Raw genomic sequence first — 19,292 nt, forward strand, 5'->3', positions numbered from 1 at the left:
CCCACCCATGGTAAACTTCCCCTTGTCCGTACATAGTCCCACCCATGTTAAATTTCCCTTGTCCGTATAGTAGCCCATTCATGTTAAATTTCCCCTTGTCCGTATAGCATGTTTGCATGATAGATGTATGTAGATACATCTATGTATGTGTATGTCTCTACTTGTCTATTGGCCCTAGAGTAGCGCATATTCAGGTCAACCACTTGCAACAATGTTCCTTACTAATCCGCTCGATTGAGGTCAGCCACTTGCATCATTGTTTCCCCAGTGTCCAGTACCGTGACGTCCCCTATCCAATTCCCCTTGTCACTAGACAGTCTTATTCACGTTCAATTCCTATCAAGTGCCCAAGATAGTCCCACCATGTTAAATTATCATTGTCCCTAGACAGTCCCAATCCCTTGTCGCTATAGTAAATTTCCCTTGTCGTTATACAGTCCCAATTCCTTGTCGTTGTGTTAAATTTCCCTTGTCTCTAGACAGGTCCACCCATGTTAAATTCCCCTTGTCCGTAGAACGGGCCAATAAATTGTCGCTATACATTTCCTATGTTAAATTCCCATTGACCCTAGTCAGTCCCAATCCCTTGCCGCTATGTCAAATTCCCTTTGTCCACAGACAGGCCAACCCATGTAAAATTCCCCTTGTCCGTAGAAAGGCTAATACATTATCACTATACATTCCCTATGTTAAATTCCCATTGACCCTAGTCAGTCCCAATATACTGTCGCTATGTTAATTTCCCTTGTCACTAGACAGGCACACCCATTGTAAATTCCCCTTGTCCAAAAACAGGTCCAATATATTGTCGCTATATATTCCCTATATTAAATTCCCATTGACCCTAGACAGTCCCAATCTCTTGTCACTATGTTAAATTCCCCTTGTCGCTATACTAGCCCAATACATTGTCGCTAGGTTGAATTTCCCTTGTCCCTACAGAGGCCAACCCATGTTAAATTCTGCTTATCCGTAGACAGCCCAATACATTGCCGCTATACATTCCCTATGTTAAATTCCAATTGACCCTAGAGTATCCCACCCATGTTAAATTCCCATAGACCCTAGGGTTCACACACACTATTTTAACATTAAAGTCCCCATGTCTGTATAGTATCCCCTTACACAACTAGTATCGTTTAATCCCCATTAAGTGCCACAAAAATCCATGGAAACAACACAGGAAAGCCTGCTTCTCACTAGCATTGAGGACAAAGTGAAATCTGTGTTAAAAGTTTGCGACAAAAGAAAAAGGAAATATATATTAGTGCAGCTACTAGTATTGTAGTTGCTGAAACAGAATATATATAGAAAATGAATCAGCCAGAATCTAGAGAAGAAAGAAACTCTATAAATGAAGGGAACAAAAAGAAACGATTTCGAATAGTCTAAGAGAAAAAGTAATGAACCATCATGAAGAGCAGAACTAAATTGAGATTGGACAAAAATCATTGGTGGAAAGAGAAACGGTAATTGCTAATCGTCATCAAATAATTGACTGACTGTCAATAGCCAGGTCCAAGTACTGGTAGGAAAATGGACATTTTATGATAGTGACACTGATAATGATGATGAAAATAATGATGAGGTCTGTCGTATATGCAATTTCTTTTCATTCGTAGGTTTGGAAGATCTGGATGAGCTGGGCAAAGTGTGATAACTGTGATGGCTGACTTCATATCAAATACTGTATGCATCTGGGCAAAGTGTGATAACTGTGATGGCTGACTTCATATCAAATACTGTTTGCATGCCATATCAGCCCATGACGATAATCTCATTTGTCCTATTTGCAGTTCGTTCAATAAATTATTTTTCTCCTTTTATGTAGCTTTAACTCTTGCTTATTCGTGTTTAATATGCCAATATTAATACAATGTTGAACTTCTACTAAAATTTATTTTTATTAGGCCAAATGATATGTTACCATTTGGCGAAATTTTAACCTTGATTTGACCAAAATATGCTATAAAGTTGGTCTAGTTCCTCAGCTAAACCGCTGTAGGAAATTTGAAATACCAATGTAACCAGAATAGATCAATGTACATAAATTAAATCTTTATTAACGACATTCACGGAATAAACTCACAAATCATGAAGTCATTAGAACAAATCGATAATACAACGTGTCTAGAATGTGTGTTGTGCCCAACAATAGCCGGTAGGCATTATTTATAGTATATGCGCCTTGTGCTTATATTTAACCTTACCTGTGTGGAAAAACCCAGCAATATCAGCAGAATGTTTGGAGCTGTTTGGTCTTATAATATGATTGATCTTACGTTATCAATGTTTTTATCTTTCAAATAATATTTTACTACACTTTCAGTATAACACGATGATGATTTACCGGGTTCTTCTCAGCTTTCAAATTGCCCTTTTGTTGATGTCGGTATGTGGAGCCGAAAGCCTCTATGATGTTCTTGGTGTAAATCGCACGGCAAGTCAAAGACAAATTGAAGAGGCATATAAAAAGCTGGCGAACTGGTAAGTATATGTCTTCACATAGCTCTCCAGTGGCGTATGCATATATATAGTTTAGGTATATCGGAGGAAGCCTAACCATGTAAGAGAGGAGTCTTTTGACGGAACTCGTGGCTAGGATAGTTCTTCAGCATCGGCAACGTTTCTTTAAAGTGAGACTTTACTCAATGCATTATTTCAGTAGCTAGATTACAAACGAAATAAGTACTGGTGTTTACTTAGCGGTGATATCGCAGATGTAGCTGAAACAGGCTTCTTGCGATCGCTATTACTGAAAAATCTTTTCTTAAATAAAAAAGAAAGTGGCTGTTGTGTCTGTTGCTTAAAACTATCAAGCACGAGTCTCTTAAAAATTGCTAAATGAAGGGGCCGCATACTATTTCGACATAAGCAAATCTGATCGAATGCATCCATGAAATTCCTTTCACATAGATGAGCCTTGGTACAAAAAGAACGTTGTCCGTTTTACTTCGTTTTGACAATGGGAACAATGAGAACTCGTTTGTTGGAAGAGGAGCTTAAGCTTTACACATGGGTGATGTCAAATATGTATATTCTACTTGAGCCAGTTAACGAAATGTAGCATAGTAAAGATATTTTGTGTTTGATTCTGTATCGAACGGTAAGCCAGTGAATGTTACAGAGCAGGGGGAGGTGTGCTCAGTATTTGTCATATAAAGATAATCCGAGAAGTCTTGTTTTGCACTTTTTGGTTTCTTTAGTAGACGCGGAACGAATCAGATTGAAGTGAATTATCATAATCAAGTCTTGAATGTAATTTGGAACACACGCGCGTTTTAGTGGCATCAGCCGAAAGAAAATTGCAAATGGAACTGATGCGTTTCATCTCCAGATATGCAGCCTTGCATATGTTCATTACATGTTGGTGTAATGAGTACTGACGATAGAGTGACACCAAGGTATCTTGCTCTCTGTGTGACTTTAATGTTGGTAATGCTGATACTTATTGTCTGAGGTAAAGGATATCAACGAGAAAGTCCTTGCGTCGTGATCAAGATGGCTTCAGGTTTAGCATCATTTATTTGCAGATTCTTACATGTCATCCATGACTTCACATCTGTATTTCACCTCTTTACGCCTTGGATTGTAGCTTCAACTTCAGTTAGGTAGATTTGTATATGTGAGTGTCATCAGCGTACAGTTGGTGAGACACTGGATGTCGATTTATGACACTTGAGAGCACTTTAATGCAGAGAATGAAATGAACCGGGTCGAGAACATAGCTTGGTAGAACAATAAAACTTCGATCAACTGGGCTGGAACATTTTCCATTTCCCGTTGACTAAGGACGACTTCAACCATAGTGAGGCTGTATCGTGAATACCATACATGCTGGAGACGGTGAAGTAATTTATCATGGTCTATTGTGTCAACTGCAGCAGACAAGTCAATCAGAGTAAGGAATGTAATCATTAAAATATCCAAAGCAGAGAGAAGGTCGTTAACTACCCTCAGAAGTACAGTTTCTATGGCGAGGGCGATATGCAGACTGTACATTGCTAAAATGATTATTTGAATTCAGATTTGATGCAAGTTGTGATATATCAGATAAGATTTTTTAATTAATGAGAGGTTTACTATCCGTCCCATTTTTAGGCAAAATACGGCTTATTATTACTGCAGGGTTTTTTAACATTTATTATAGACTAAAGCAGGTGTAAACTGTTGTGTTCCATAAGTTTGTGTTTATTAACCGTAACCTATTCTATACCTGTGATTTTCTTAATTTGGATATAAAGCTGGAACAGACATATGTACATATGGTTGGGATAAAAAAGATTAGAGTATTGTAAATATGTTTTGAACATTTACAATAAAACAATACAGATGAAATGCAATGGTAATATATAGTTTTACCTGCATGTGCAGTTCAAATATGATAAAGGTCCATATGTATCTTCGTATCTTCGTATCTTCGTGATATGATGAAATATGAATCAGACTTTATCAACCGTATCTCATATAAGTTTTGTGCATCTGTTTAGTACTCCTGTAAAAAGAACGTAAAATTTACAAGCGGAGTGCAGTTTTCATTTCTTTTCTCAAAGAATTCATCACCAAGGGATCTTAACCTGCACAACTTTAACCACTTTAATGGTTAATAGGTGCACACCATCAGAATATGTTAAGTGTGACGAAAGTAGGTATTAAAACCTACCTAGTACCTCTGGTCTTTGAAGTTATGACCACGTATGTCAAGTGTCCCATCACCATCTAAATTTGTTTGATAAATTTGTCTTCAAAAACTGAATTGCGTGTGCTTTTATTCAGTTTAACATAGTGAGATACAAGTGATAACCGATTCAGGCGAGAGATCATACCATATGGAAAGGAAGCTAACTCTTCTAGCATGTACGTGTATATGATGTGGGTATTACAAGCTGCATGACTCTTTCACTTTGCGCTAATTAAAAGTAAATTGAACCTTTGAAATTACCCTCAGAATAAGTATTTCCATGTTTTAATCATACCGTGCATAGAATTTCATAACATATGGTAAATCAGTTATAGTAGAAGGTATTACGGCTCATTGGTCTTAAATTAAGCAAAACGAAAAGCAAAACTTAAACGTTTTATAAAAAGTAAGAATCAATTCAATTGCATATGTTATCATATGAAAATTTAAGAGCTACCTTTAAACATTTTATCAAAAGTCCATATGAATGCAGTGTTCCAAATGAATGCAGTGTTTTGAATGGATTCTAGGTCCTGAATCTGATGAAGTACTAACAGTCTTGATGTATCACAGTGCCATTGTCCACAACCTTGACTGAATTCACACTCATCCAAAATTGTTGCTTTAGTCCACACCATCATATAAGTACTTTGTAATTCAAATAATTTAAATACATGGTTCCACTCAAAAACTAAATCCAAAGACAACAGTAAAAAATGTTTGCCGATTCATGCCCGAAAAACAAATTACAACATGAATTAGATAGAAATCAAATAAATGCTCAATTTTCTCCATATATGTTTGTATGTATGTATGTATGTATGTATGTATGTATGTAATGTCGCAATACCTTCTACGTGATTTGTGTCACAACACAACCCATCTGATTTTAATCATCCAATCAGGAATTGCCCCAAACTTGTAAAAAGGTTCATTATGACGACTGATTATACAACGTCCATACAACATATTTATAACTCTGTCTAAAACAGAATCTGTAGTCATGTACCAAAAGCGAAACACAACATATAGATGTACATGACAAAGGCATTTTGTCCAGAAGTAGGTAATTATTGTCAAAATACGCCTGTAATACTTTCTCGAAATTGACCACTCCGGTGGTCTAGTGGTTAGAGCGTAAGCCTCGGATGCGGGAGGTCGTGTGTTCGATCCCCGGCCGAGTCATACCAAAGACTTACAAAAATGGTACTAACAGCTACCTCGCTTAGCGCTCAGCATTAAGAGGTTAGTGCTAGGACTGGTTGGCCTGGTGTCAGGATAATGTGACTGGGTGGGACATCGTGCTATATGTCTGTGGCAAGATGCCCCAGTGCTCGACATCATTATAAGCTGTCTCACTGCAGACATCGTAGAGATATGACTGAAAAATTGTTAAAGCTACGCTAAAAATCCAAATCACAACACACACTTTCACGAAATTGATTATTTTCATTACTTGTATGTATATAAAAACAATTAAATTGTATTTTCTCTGTTATTGATAAATATGCTTCCATATTATTATATACAGTTCGTTCGAATTTAGGTTTAAAGTACATAATATATACATAACATATCCTCGTTCCAGGCATCTGGAAAATAATGATGACTCTAATGCTGTAGAGAAATTTATGAAGATAAGGGAAGCCTACGAGGTGAGTATGTACAAATGAATTCAGACAAGTCAGACTACATCACTGTTGGTCAGAATTTGGATTCCATTGGATAATGGATGTATGCGGATATATTATTTCCAGGTATCTTAACGAAGGTTATGAAAAGAACGTTTTAAAGTGAAGATATTGGTAGGAAAGCCTATGAGCATACTGGATAAAAATAAATTCAGATTAAAATTTTCTTGTCAACTAAAATCAACAATCGTGCTGTAGACTGGCTCTACAACGATTGCTTCAAAGCTTATCGTGCTTTAAAAAGTGAATATCTATAGCAGAAATAAATAAATCGACAACATGAGTGTCTATGACATAATGATGTGTGATTGAATTTTTTGAATAGAGAGGTGCGTGTACGATGATTTGCAGCCCCCGTTTTGTCCGTATTACCCCTAATATTTACCTATTGTAGATAATTGGGCCTAATTTTCCACAGGCAGTGCCGACGTTTTCCATATTTAGATTGAATTTTGCCTATCCTGCATTCCAACCAAACACCCTTCATAGAATTGAAGACATGTGTAATAACTCTTCCAATCTTGTTTCTTTTGTCATTTGGAATCATCACAAATCAGAGGTTTCTTTGGCCTATGTACAAATATATGTCCCTGAATGCAGGCACACAATAAATCAACACAAAGCTTACGTCATCATACAAGGATTACCCAAAAAAACTAATTTCATTGTTATGTTTACACGTAAACATTGTTCAAAACATGCATCTCCCAACAACAGATGTTCCAAACCAGAAATTGCATCACCATACAAGGACTATCACCCAGAGTAGTGATATTGCCTCTCCCAGCAGCAAGACAAATGAACATAAGGAAAACAAGAAGAAAGTGAACATAAGGAAAAAAGTGAACATATGGTAAAGAAAGTAAACATAAAGAAAACAACGTGAACATAGGGTAAAGAAAGTGAACATAGGGAAAACAATGTGAAAGTGAACATAGGGAAAAGATAGTAAACATAGGGAAAACAATGTGAAGTGAACATAGGGAAAAGAAAATGAGTATAGGGAAAAGAAATTGAACACAGGGAAAACAACGTGAAAATGAACATAAGAAAAGAAAGTGAACATGGGGAAAAAACGTGAAAGTGAACAAAAGGTAAAGAAAGTGAACATAGGGAAAACAACGTTAAAGTGAAAATAGGGAAAAGAAAGTGAAAGTGAACATAAGGAAAAGAAAGTGAACATAGAGAAAACAAAGTGAACATAGGAAAAGAAAGTGAAAGTAAACATAGCGTAAATAAAATTAACATAGGACAAAAATGAACATAAAGAAAACTAAGTGAAAGTAAACAAAGGAAAAACAACAAGAAAGTGAACATAAGGGAAAGGAAGTGTACATATGGAAAACAACATGAACATAGGAAAAGAAAGTGAACATACGGAAAAGAACGTGAAAGTTAACATATGGTAAACAAGGTGAACATATAGAAAACAACGTGAAGAAAGTGAACATAGGGTAAAGAAAGTGAACATAGGGAAAAGAAAGTGAAAACAGAAAACAACGTGAAAGCGAACGTAGGAAAAAGAAAGTGAACATAGGAAAAAAACGTGAAAGTGAACTTAGGGAAAAGAAAGAGAACATAGGTTAAACAACGTGAACATACGGAAAAGAATATGATCATACGGAAAACAACGTGAATGTGACCATAGGGAAAACAACGTGAAAGTTAACATAGGGTGAAGAAAGTGAACATAGGGAAAACAAAGTGAATGTGACCATAGGGAAAACAAAGTGAACATAGGGAAACGAAAGTGAACATAGGATAAAGTAAGTGAACACATGGAAAACAACGTGAAAGTGAACACAGGGAAAAGAAAGTAAACATAGGGAAAAGAAAATAAACATAGGGAAAAGAAAGTGAACATATGGAAAACAATGTGAAAGCGAAAAGAAAATGAAAACAGGGAAAACAACGTCAACATTTCTTTATTTAGTTTGCATTGCTTGTTATTTTCTAAATTCATTGTATGCTATTGTAATGTAACATTGTATGTCGTGCATAATTTTGTCCAAAATCAAGATCATTTTCAACTTGACATGAATTATTGATTTTTTATTCCGTTTACAACTAATACCTTGCTAAAATATTCTCTATGTGTGTGGTTTATAGAATGTTTTTATCCATTAACTAATAGGTTTTTGTTTCTACAAAATGCTAAATGTGACCTGAGGTCAAGTGGAGGACTATATAATCTTGTTACTAGGAAAAAAAGTCCATTCGTTCTTTAACATCTGAGGAGAATCAATTATTGTTGTGTACAGTATTTGATTTGGAATTATTAAAATTATTTCTTCTCTGGAAATAAAAAGTGCTTTGATAACAATTATGGAAATAGACTTGAATTTACAGCAAAATTTCAAAATAAGGATTTAATTCTTGCATTATGTAATTGTGATCCAACAAAAAACTGTTGGCACATCAACACATTACGAGTCATGACAGAACATCAACACTTTCAGCGTTGGACGCACTTTGGATTTCCAATAAAGTTTATTCAGTACTTTAATTATTTGGACTTGTGTCTGTAATTTTAGAATTATTTGGGATTTAATTCGCAAAACCGTAAGTTATTTTGTTTCACATTTTCATTTTGTTTTCTAGGAAAATAAATTATTTTTGGTGAAAGTTAGAAAGCTTGTTGCTTCTCACTGTTTACTATTACTTATTTTAAGACCATAGAATTGTAATAATGTTAAACAAAGTAAGCATAGGGAAAACAAACACAAGGCTTAACGAAATTGAATGGTATGAAAATATTTCAAGACATTTTATAGACCTAACACATACAGCACTGTATGCGATAATACAGTTCGGTCGTGGAATGCAGAACAAACACTATATTGATTCTGTGTTGTAGGAGCCATCAGCGCCAGAGACGCTCAGTAGAGCTGTGAGCATCTGTTGTGGTTGGCCGGGAATAGGCACGAAATGCGTAAAAATGAATCATGGGCGACTTGTAACGAAAAGGGATAGAAATTATTTGATGACATAAATACAACATAACGTTGAGCGAATCGATGTATAGCGGGGTGTACCTCTACCAGCTCAATAGGCGTGGCGCATATTACTTTTCAAATTGGTGAAATGTTTAGTGTGCATCCAGTAAAATAATAAACTGATTGTAAAGTCTTCAATATTGTTAGTTTTTCATTTTGATTTATCTAAAATGGCGATGTGGTGGATTTGATCTTCAGCTTGAGTGATCTTGTGTTACATCATAATGAGATAGCTGCACCATGGGATGACTACATTAACGAAAAAACATATTTAAGAAACAAATATTTAGCACTACTAATTTAGAAAAGGTATCAGTTGATTTTCGGACAATTCAGTAGTTTTTATTGATATTTATGATAAGGAATTCCAATTTTTGGTTTGGGTAAATACTACATTTTGTAACTGTCCCTGCATAAAGTATCGGCTGATTTATCCTGGTTCTTACTGGTGGGGGCCATGGTGGCTCGGTGGATAACATGATGGACACACAAACGAAAGAGTGAGAGTTCAAAGCCTACCACCAATAAGCCTGGGTCAGCTATTTTGGTGTGAGCGTCGGAGAGGTAATTCTTATAATTATCAAGGCTCTAACTGTCCTGCGTTGCTGTGACTTAAAGCACTAAAGCATAGCAACCCAATATTTGTATTGATAGTAAAGGGGGAACAGCATAACATTCGTAAGGCACTGTTGCAATCTATTAGTTTGGATTTTAGTTCTTTTGACCACAGTATGGTTCCTGGTCCATCGGTAACTAGTGTTTTCAAACATTTGTTTTCACTATGCTCAACGTTTCATTTTCAGACAAGAGAACAAATAAAATATGGCGGTCATTGATATTATGAAAGGCGTTTCAATTACATGATTGTTCATGCAGGTCCAATGAAAATTAAGTTTAGATTACCTATTTTTCAGATAATAAATTATGAAAACTCAGTATTAATGTAATGTGTATAATGATTATAGTTGACGAACAGTTTAAAGTTAACAGCAGTTTTGTGACAGTATTGCTTCATTTGTCAACGATTAGACTACCAAATGATACTGTGTACATGGAATTGCATCGCTATGGGGTTCTTTTGTTTCCATTTTGACATGCATTAAATGGATTTATCATTTTAGTGACTGTACTCAGAGCACCAATGGCTAAGTTCTCTTTTGGAAATTGTATGAGCTCAACACATGGCTTAATGTTATATTTGTATACACCGTTTATATATGTTCCATGAATTCATCAGAAGCCCTTTAAATATCTTGTTGTTGTTTAAAATAGCAGACAACATTTCAACACTCAGCAGTCAAAAAGAAAAATGTTTTTATGTTTGATTCAAGGAAAATCTTTTCAGATAGTTGATCATATAGCCATTTACTGGATTCTCGTTAGCAAAACTGGTCATAGACATGAAGAACTTATGATATATATGTTTATGTTGTTTATTTTCCATATGTACATAGATGCGCGATTAAGATTACTGCAATATACATTTTACATACGCAAAAACACACACACACACACACACACACACACACACACACACACATTCATCCATGATCTAAATGGTCCTAAATAAAAATGGTGCCAATCTGATATCCAGTATGGCTAACATGACATCCATCTGGAACTCTTCTTTTTGATACTCTTCTTAAATGAAAGTCATTTTTTGTCCGAAGGCCTATTATTGTGCAAGTCGGTCATGAATGAAAATGTTTGCAATCTGATTTCCAATATTGGCACCATGGTGAAAGTCTTTTTATCACTATGCCTCCAGAAGAGTCATTTGCACATAGGTGGTTTTCACCAAAAGACTTCATATGATGTCTAGTTACTATTAAATGAAAAAATAATCCAATTGGACCCTCAATATGGCCACCATATTGATCTGTAAATGTTGTGGCTATACCCCTTAATGGATGGCCAAATCAAGGTAGGGTTCTCACCAAAATATGTAATCTGCTACATTATAGATACTAAATGGAATTGTGCCAGTCTTTCATCTAATATGTTCACCAAGCAGCTAACTCGAAAAGTTTGTTTCCACAAAGCATTTATAAGGACGAGACGGTCTTCACTTCAATTCGTGGAAATTCTTTTCGGCCAGTGGAGCGTCAGTATAACCAAAGAACGATTGCTTATAGTTGTGGTAATATTACTAGTATATTTTATTGCTTGTTTAGGTGTTATCATGTAAATGCGTTCTGGAACAAGTGATGAATAAAATATCATCCATGAAAGTTGCATGAGTTGTTCTGATCCTATGCTCTGAGCAGGGGAAAAATCGTAGTCAATACAAAACCAAAATATGGGCGCTGTACTAGACATTTATCTTTATATTTCTATCTAAGCAAAGATGATGGCACTTTTTATTTTCAGAATGTTTCGTCAACAATAATCAACTTGTGCTAACTGCGTCTTCAGCAGGTAAATCAATTAATTTAAAATTTTGAATAATATATTAGCTGTCAGATTTTGATTCAATTAAAAACATGACAGCCATTTTGATATAGTTTTTATGTAAAATGGTGTTTTTAATTTTTTCAAAACTTTGTTACCATACCGGAAGCCGTATTATTAAATTAATGGTGATCAAGTTTGGAATATATCTCTCTTTATCGTGAAGATCCCCGATCAGTTCAATAATGAGAAAGAGATGTGCATCCTAGTGAGGTAATAATTTTGCTTCTGATTTTCTGAATTTGTTACACCTCAAGAAGCCTCACTTCTGATCCGGTGTTTGGGTTCATATTAATGAGAACGATTTTGTATCTGTTTGGCTTCTTTTATTCTCACTCAGGGGGTCGAATGTTTTATCTGCCTTTGATCAGATATGAAATATACGCCGCCATTCAGCCGTGTTTATGAGATAATCTTGTATGTGATTTACTGATCGTGTTGCCACTTTAGACACAATATTTCTGATCCACTTCTCGTCAGACTTGAAAAATGGATTTGTATCGTCTAGAGCATGGACTACTTTGATTACGATAAGATCCATGCATATCAATGTGTTAATCGTGCGTGTAATTGGCTGATTTTGTTATCACTTTGGAGGACGAGTTTTTATATTCTTTCTAAAAACAACAATAGAGTCGTCTTTTTTCTTCATTATGAATAATACACATAGAAAAAATTACCAGTCAAAAGTAGTCAAAATATAGTATTTCATAAAGACTCTCTGAAAAGTTTTGTTAGCGATCTTGGGACATTTTAACTGTCAATTGCTACTTTGACAAACACTAATTTAAACATAGCCCAGTGTGTATTAGACAATAGTTTCAGAAAGTCAAATCAAATCCACACAGTCACAAAATAATTTCTATATCTAGTAAGTTAAGAGTTGCTAGACGAATCAAATCTAGACACACAAATTCCTTCAGATGTCCTCTAACATGTCCCCACAGCCGCTGAGAGTGAACACGGCTTGACGAATCAAATCCACAAAGACATACAATTTCTTTCAGAAGTTATCCTCTCCGTCCATACTAGTGAATACTGCTGGATGATTCAAATCCGTACTGTCATCCGAAGTATTCCAAATGCCCATCTAAGCTGCTCTCTGTCACTGAGGGTTAAAATCACTGGATGATTAAAGTCCAGCTTGTCAGATTACTGCTATACTTTTTACCGTACATTTTCCTCTCAGATTGTGATAGAGACACTTTCCAAATGAGTCTTATCCATACAGTCACACAGACGCTTGTACTACTTACATTCTCCCCAACGTTGTTGCCTCGGATGCTGATAGTGATCATTGCTTGAAAATTCAAATCCACACAGTCGCACCAATGCTTCAAGTCGTCCCATCAGATTCTGATATTAAACATTGTAAATAATTATATCCTTAGAATCACACCACCGTTACTCTGATATGTCTCCTAAGTTTTCCATTCAGTTAATGACAGTGAACGTTGCAAGATAAATCAAATCCATACTATGACATAAGTATTAATAATGTGTGGATAGAACTGGATTTGTTCAGTCATTTATATATCATTTGCATATTGCAGACCTTGAAAGATCATAAGACGAGGAAAACATATGATCAATTTAGATGCACCTCTGACACAGGTGGACAACCGAAACAGACACGTCTAACAAGCTTAGAGCATTACTATGCCAATGAACTTATATTCCTGGAGCACGACTTGTACTCTTCATTTTACGACAAAGATAATCCAATTGACAAGCATGTCATATCACTCAGGTTAGTAGTCTACATATTTCTTTAAACATTATCGTCTTGTCTTCCTTCGTTTTTTTGTAGCGCTCATCGCTATATTCTGAATGCACATGGGTAAGACTGAGATCCGTACATCCTGAGGATGTACATATGTCTGAACAAGACTCCCATGTAGCAAAAGAGTTTGCTGCTGACCACTGAACTGTTGTGTACAGATCTACCATACTTGTTTCATCCTTATAGACTGGATTATTCGCGAATGTATTCGCGAATGTTATCCATACCTTTTGATAGTGCTGCAGTCATCAACAGAATAACTGAGATTTATTGGAATTATAAATTAAATATGCTCATAAAATGATTTTACTTTCCGCACCTATGAAGTCTGACACATTGTGTAAACTGTCATTCACATATATTCTGGTTTCGATTTTCACCTGTCGAATAGATGTACGCTTTTAGAACACTTTTGTTCAAGATGGCATTGTTACGCTATCAAAAGATATTTCTAACCTTGTATCTATTGATATTGCTCGTATGCACCAAGCAGACTTGCATGAGATAATATTTACAGATCTAATTTTCTGAAAAGAATTCACACCTTGGAAGATTTATATGCATATGTTCAGGGCATAAACTTGTTTTATATTTTCTTTCGATATAAGCATTTTTCATTCTGCTTAATGTTTAATTGTAAGTTTTCAAATACATACATAATTAAAGCTGCAGTTTGAAATTGTGGGGCATAATGACTCCAAAGAGGTAAAAAAGTGAGATCATTTAGAAAGAAAAAAGATGATAACAAATATCCTTCCTTCTTCATTGATTATTCAAACATGTTATCACAAGCACAAACATTGTGGGTTTATTTATTTTTGGCAATAAATATTCACAGATTCAGTGACCTTGTCATTGTAGAGTTTTTTATGACTAAGACAACATTTTTATAAAATGTTATTGTCAAAACAAATAATCCTATCCACTAGTTAAGATGTATTTGTTTAGCGGACAAGGAAATTACAGCAAACTGTGCTATATTCTGACTCAACAAGCACTGGTTCAGTGTTTAGATACAACATAACGGGCTTTAACACCGTTATTATTGTGTAGTCAGACTACAGCACAGTTTAGAATTTTGGGTCTTCTATAATCGGTTATTTTGTGGACAAGGAAACTATAGGAAACTATAATGTTGCCTTTTAAAACTTCGTGTCATTTTACTGGCCACACACCAGATCAGTTTATGGGATGTTCTTTTATGTTACTCCTTCTGGATCGTGGATATTTCAACGTGCGTTCTCACTAAGAGCCTTCTTAAGATATTCACTTGGTCCTAAATTATAATGATGTTAATCTGAGGTCCAAATTAGGCCATTATGGCTACCATCTTGATATCCTGTTATCGCCAATCCTCGTGAATGTATATTTATATCAAAATGGGTTTTCACTAAAGTAAATATTATGACGTTTGCATGATTCTAAACATAATTTGCGCCTGTCTGACATGCAAAATTGCCGTTATAGTGAAAATAATGTTGCTATTATTATCATTACGTTTCCTGGATGGATATTCGTATCAACTAAAACACCTCTTACAATGTCAAGTTGGTCCGAAACGAAAATGGTGGCAGGTTGTATCCATTGCATCCATTGTGGTCATACAGCATCCATCTTTAAAATCTTGTTATTGTACTCCTCCTGTACGGATATTGACATGGGTTTTCACCAATAGATTTATTTTGATCGCTACTTGATCAAACAGGGGCCTAGAGTGGCCGGGTGGTCTAAAGCGCTCTCCGTCAAGGATCACTGCCATCTCGCTTCTGTCTGCTTGTGTTCGAGTCTCGGGCTCGGCAAATGTGGATATATGAGAAAGCTTGCCGGTAGCTTCTCGTGGGTCGGTGGTTCTTTCCGTTATTTTCCCGGGTTCGTCCTCCACCATAATACTGGCCACCATATATAGCCTACTTTGTTCTGAAAATGGCGTTAAACCCTATAACAACAACTTGATCAAACATTAAACAGTGTCTGATATTCAATATGCCTGAGACAGCGCCATCTTTCTATTCTTGTAATCACTATTTCTCCTGAATGAATGGTCATATTATCACGTAGTTTTCACGAAAATATTTCTTATAATGTTTTGTCGATCCTGAATTTAAATAATGCTGATATGAAGTCCAATATGAGGCAAAAAAAACTTGTTTTCACTATTTGTTGTAAATTAAAATTGATTTTTTTTTAAATGGGGTTTTCATCACAAGTGTTCATGGTGTATTTTGGTCATAAAAGAAAATGACTAACCTTCAATATGGTCACCATGATGTCCATACTGCAAACAGTGTCTACTTCTTCCAAGTGGTTTCACCAACAGACGTCGTATGATACCTAGTTGCTCCAAAATGTAAATGATGACAGTCATACATCCAATATGGATGCCATGACATTTGTTTTGAAAATCTTATAATCGCTACTTGCCCTGATGGACCATCAATTAGACATAATGGTTGTACAAAACATTCATAAGGATGTTTAATTTGTCCTAAAGGGGAATTGTGTTATTGGCTGTTATAGTGGACATATTGGATGTCAGATTATTTAAGATCCAATATATCAACAAAAACGGCTCATTTTAAAATCGCTCAATTTGTGGCAATGACTCTTTGTCTTGTTTCATTTTTCAGAGAATATGAAACCAATATTCTCCCAAACAGCCACAGGAAGCCTTGTGTTATTTTTGCTTTTACTGACTGTTGTTGGGGCTGTAACACATTTGAGAAATACCTACGGAAACTCGAGCTTATTGGTAAGGTTTGCTTTGAAAAGAATGTTATTATACACTTTTAATCTATGAGTTTACCATTCTGGTAGGAGAACTCTTTCCGGCAAGTAAAAACATTATGTTTTTCTTAGACATTATCATTCGCGCATTGCGGTAGAGAAAGTGTACTTCCTTGTAAAACTTTAACTGATAGCAAAGTTAAACTGCTATGCAAAATATTTTGTTATTTCAATTTGTACTTTTTGTTTTTCTATTAAAACAAAGTTTATATACTGAATATGTGGATATGTGGCAAAATAGATTTGCACCAGACATTCAATTGTATGGGTAATTTAATAGTTAAAATGCAAAGTTTACGTCTAATCTCAACTGCATTACACGATAAAATTCACAGTTTACATGCTTACTGGTATATTTGGATAATATGTACACAGATATCATAGCACACAGCTGTAAATAGTATAGGATGGGATCTTTTGTTGCATAATGTGCAATGAAATCAGGGTATGTTCATTTCACTTGCCATAATAAGCAGACAGAACACATGGAATATCATATACACATGCACTATGTTTTTAAACTTTTTGTATACAGTCAGGCTAAGTTGATATTATGCTCTACGAGGATATATATATATATATATATATATATATATATATATATATATATATATATATATATATATATATATATATATATATATATATATATATATATATATATCATAAAGGGATACGGGATAAATATACACTATAAAGCTGAACTATTTATGAGTTTTATTTATTAGGCTCTATTATGTAGGAGTTTATTATACAACTCTGCATTATATGGGAGTTTATTGTACAAGGCTACATTATAAGGGCTTTTCATAAACGATACTACATCATATGGAAATTTCATATACAAGTGTATATTATATAGGAGTTTCGTGTACAATGCTACAATGTATCTGCATTTCATAAACGAGGCTACAACATATGGAAATTTTATGTACAAGGGTAAATTATATGGGAGTTTTGTAACAGTGCCGTATTATATGGAAGATCAAAAGAACTCAAGATTGCTGTATAAAGCTTTCTTATTAAATTTGCAACAATTTTAGTATCACTAGATTTTTTATTTGTATTTATATTGTGACAATTTCTAAATTTGATTTAAGGACTTTGTGCTGCCACCTTCAATGTAGAAACATCGGGTGATTTAAGGGGTTACTTTGGTATTGACACTGTCCCTTCCCTAATTGCTGTTAGTGCTGGAAGAGTCCGTTACTTCAATGGCAGCGTTACTAACCAGGCGCTCCAAAACTTCACTAGAAGTCTCTTCTCACCATCTACATTATCCAAGGTAACAAATCTCCGCTGGGTATGTCGGGGTCTAATTGAAAATACTATTGTGGTATCTTGATAAACGTATTTTTTTTGTCCCATCCATATTATTTAGAAGGATATTGTGTGGAAAGTTTTATTGAGTTTGATATCTCTCTTGCTCGATGAGATCTCTGTCTAGTAAGAAATATTCTTTGTATCCCTAAAATGATTATTTTCCAAACTTTGGAAACGAGCTTTCATGGGCTTATCAGTTGTGAAAATTAGTACATAATCGGGATTAAGAAATGATGTCAGGTTTAACATAGTATTAGTGGCTAATTTAAGCATATCTCTTACGTTGGTGTCTGTTTTCAAAGTGATAGTTATCTGCAAACCAGTAACGGTTACAATGGAATTTTGACTTGAATGATTGCAGACAGAATATCCAGATCAGTTCTGAGATAGATATATGTCTCATTGTAATTTTTTCTTTACAAAGTCTTTACACCATGTGTTTGGTTCATTTGACTTCAACAAATCACAGCAAAAAATGACCAGTTATTATTAATGTTAACTGATAGTAGTAACGAAATTGATATTATTGCAATTACAAATATGTACAATTATTTAATCAATGCCTCTATAGCAAGCAGTATATTCTTTGATATTTTAATATTTCACCCGAAATCGACAAAGTAAAAAATATTCATATATATTTTTAATTAACACCATAAATATATCGCTGTTCAATTGAAGTTACTCAGCCGTAACATCAGTAACAACTGTGGTTTGAATACATTACCTCTACGGTATGAAGATATGTGTATATGTAAGGTCACGTACATCTATTGGCCTTGGGTTGTTTAATAATATCATGAACGAGTTCTGGACTTTTCATCGTTTAGTGAAGCTTTAGAAGCTAACAAAAGAAAGCTAAAATCAACTATTTGTTCACGAAGCAGTTGATTCTATTTGAAATTGCAATCCTGTGATCTAAACACTCTTATAATTTTTAATTAATTACTATTTACATTTTTTTAGCTGTGTTCATTTGAAGCCAGATGTTTCAAACACCATCTTGTCGTCATTGTGCTCTTGTGCTGTTAAAGACTAATATGGCAAGTAATGACCCAAATGTAGACATATACCTTAACTGATGAAAGATAGATCCTTGAAACTTGTTACCAGGACTTCATGCGTTGGAAACTCATGAAGTCAAGTGAAAGTCTGGCTGAACGAAAATATATGTTGCTGATGTCGCATACTCATCTTCATGCTGGTCTGTATGTTCTTCAGTCTGTCCGACATATTATTGTCACAATTTTATTTTAATTACAACAAACTTTGAGCATCTTTGGCTGAAAGAAAATTAAGAGTTGGTTTGAACATCAAAAAGACCTATATCACATTTCCTATTCACTTTTCTCTTAAACAATGAACCAGTATGGTCCTCTGTTTCATTTTGATGACTGAGCCTTCCTTGGCATCACGAACTTTGTTTCTTTTCAATAGATTTTAAGGCTTATTGGATGGAACAAATTTTCTTAAGAAGCCTCACATCAAGAAATCCAAGTCCGGTTTCATTCTTATCATCGGTAAACATTTGATAGATTTTTGGCCCCGTCTCACATAAAAGACTATTCTTGCATCAAGAAGTT

At 34.9% G+C, this 19,292-nt stretch overlaps 2 protein-coding genes across 2 annotated transcripts in view; both read left to right on the plus strand.

Annotated features, from left to right (window-relative positions):
- Positions 1–2,332: 2,332 nt before the first annotated feature.
- The window catches only part of LOC149782296 (dnaJ homolog subfamily C member 16-like), a 67,569-nt gene continuing 50,609 nt past the window's right edge, over positions 2,333–19,292 (plus strand). Inside the window, exons 1-6 of the mRNA XM_089933684.1 lie at positions 2,333–2,487; positions 6,270–6,336; positions 11,739–11,786; positions 13,373–13,569; positions 16,230–16,351; positions 17,487–17,671. The gene's annotated coding sequence lies outside the window, so the exon portion shown is untranslated. The remainder of the gene's footprint in view (positions 2,488–6,269; positions 6,337–11,738; positions 11,787–13,372; positions 13,570–16,229; positions 16,352–17,486; positions 17,672–19,292) is intronic.
- Positions 2,387–18,741, plus strand: LOC149782297 (dnaJ homolog subfamily C member 16-like). Its single transcript, XM_089935111.1, has 6 exons — positions 2,387–2,487; positions 6,270–6,336; positions 13,373–13,569; positions 16,230–16,351; positions 17,487–17,671; positions 18,676–18,741. Exons 1-6 carry the CDS (start codon positions 2,387–2,389, stop codon positions 18,739–18,741), a joined length of 738 nt encoding a protein of 245 aa, XP_089791237.1.

This window comes from Sinohyriopsis cumingii, chromosome 15, assembly GCF_028554795.1.
Source record: "Sinohyriopsis cumingii isolate HCF-2022 chromosome 15, ASM2855479v2, whole genome shotgun sequence".
Lineage (NCBI taxonomy): Eukaryota > Metazoa > Mollusca > Bivalvia > Unionida > Unionidae > Sinohyriopsis > Sinohyriopsis cumingii.

What these genes read in the sequence shown, in the direction of transcription:
- LOC149782297 (XM_089935111.1), top strand. Translation starts at nt 2,387, where the DNA reads ATGTCGGTATGTGGAGCCGAAAGCCTCTATGATGTTCTTGGTGTAAAT. An exon ending in AGATAAGGGAAGCCTACGAG is followed by an intron (nt 6,337 to 13,372) that starts GTGAGTATGTAC and finishes TGCATATTGCAG; the next exon opens with ACCTTGAAAGATCATAAGAC. An exon ending in CACCATCTACATTATCCAAG is followed by an intron (nt 17,672 to 18,675) that starts GTAACAAATCTC and finishes ACATTTTTTTAG; the next exon opens with CTGTGTTCATTTGAAGCCAG.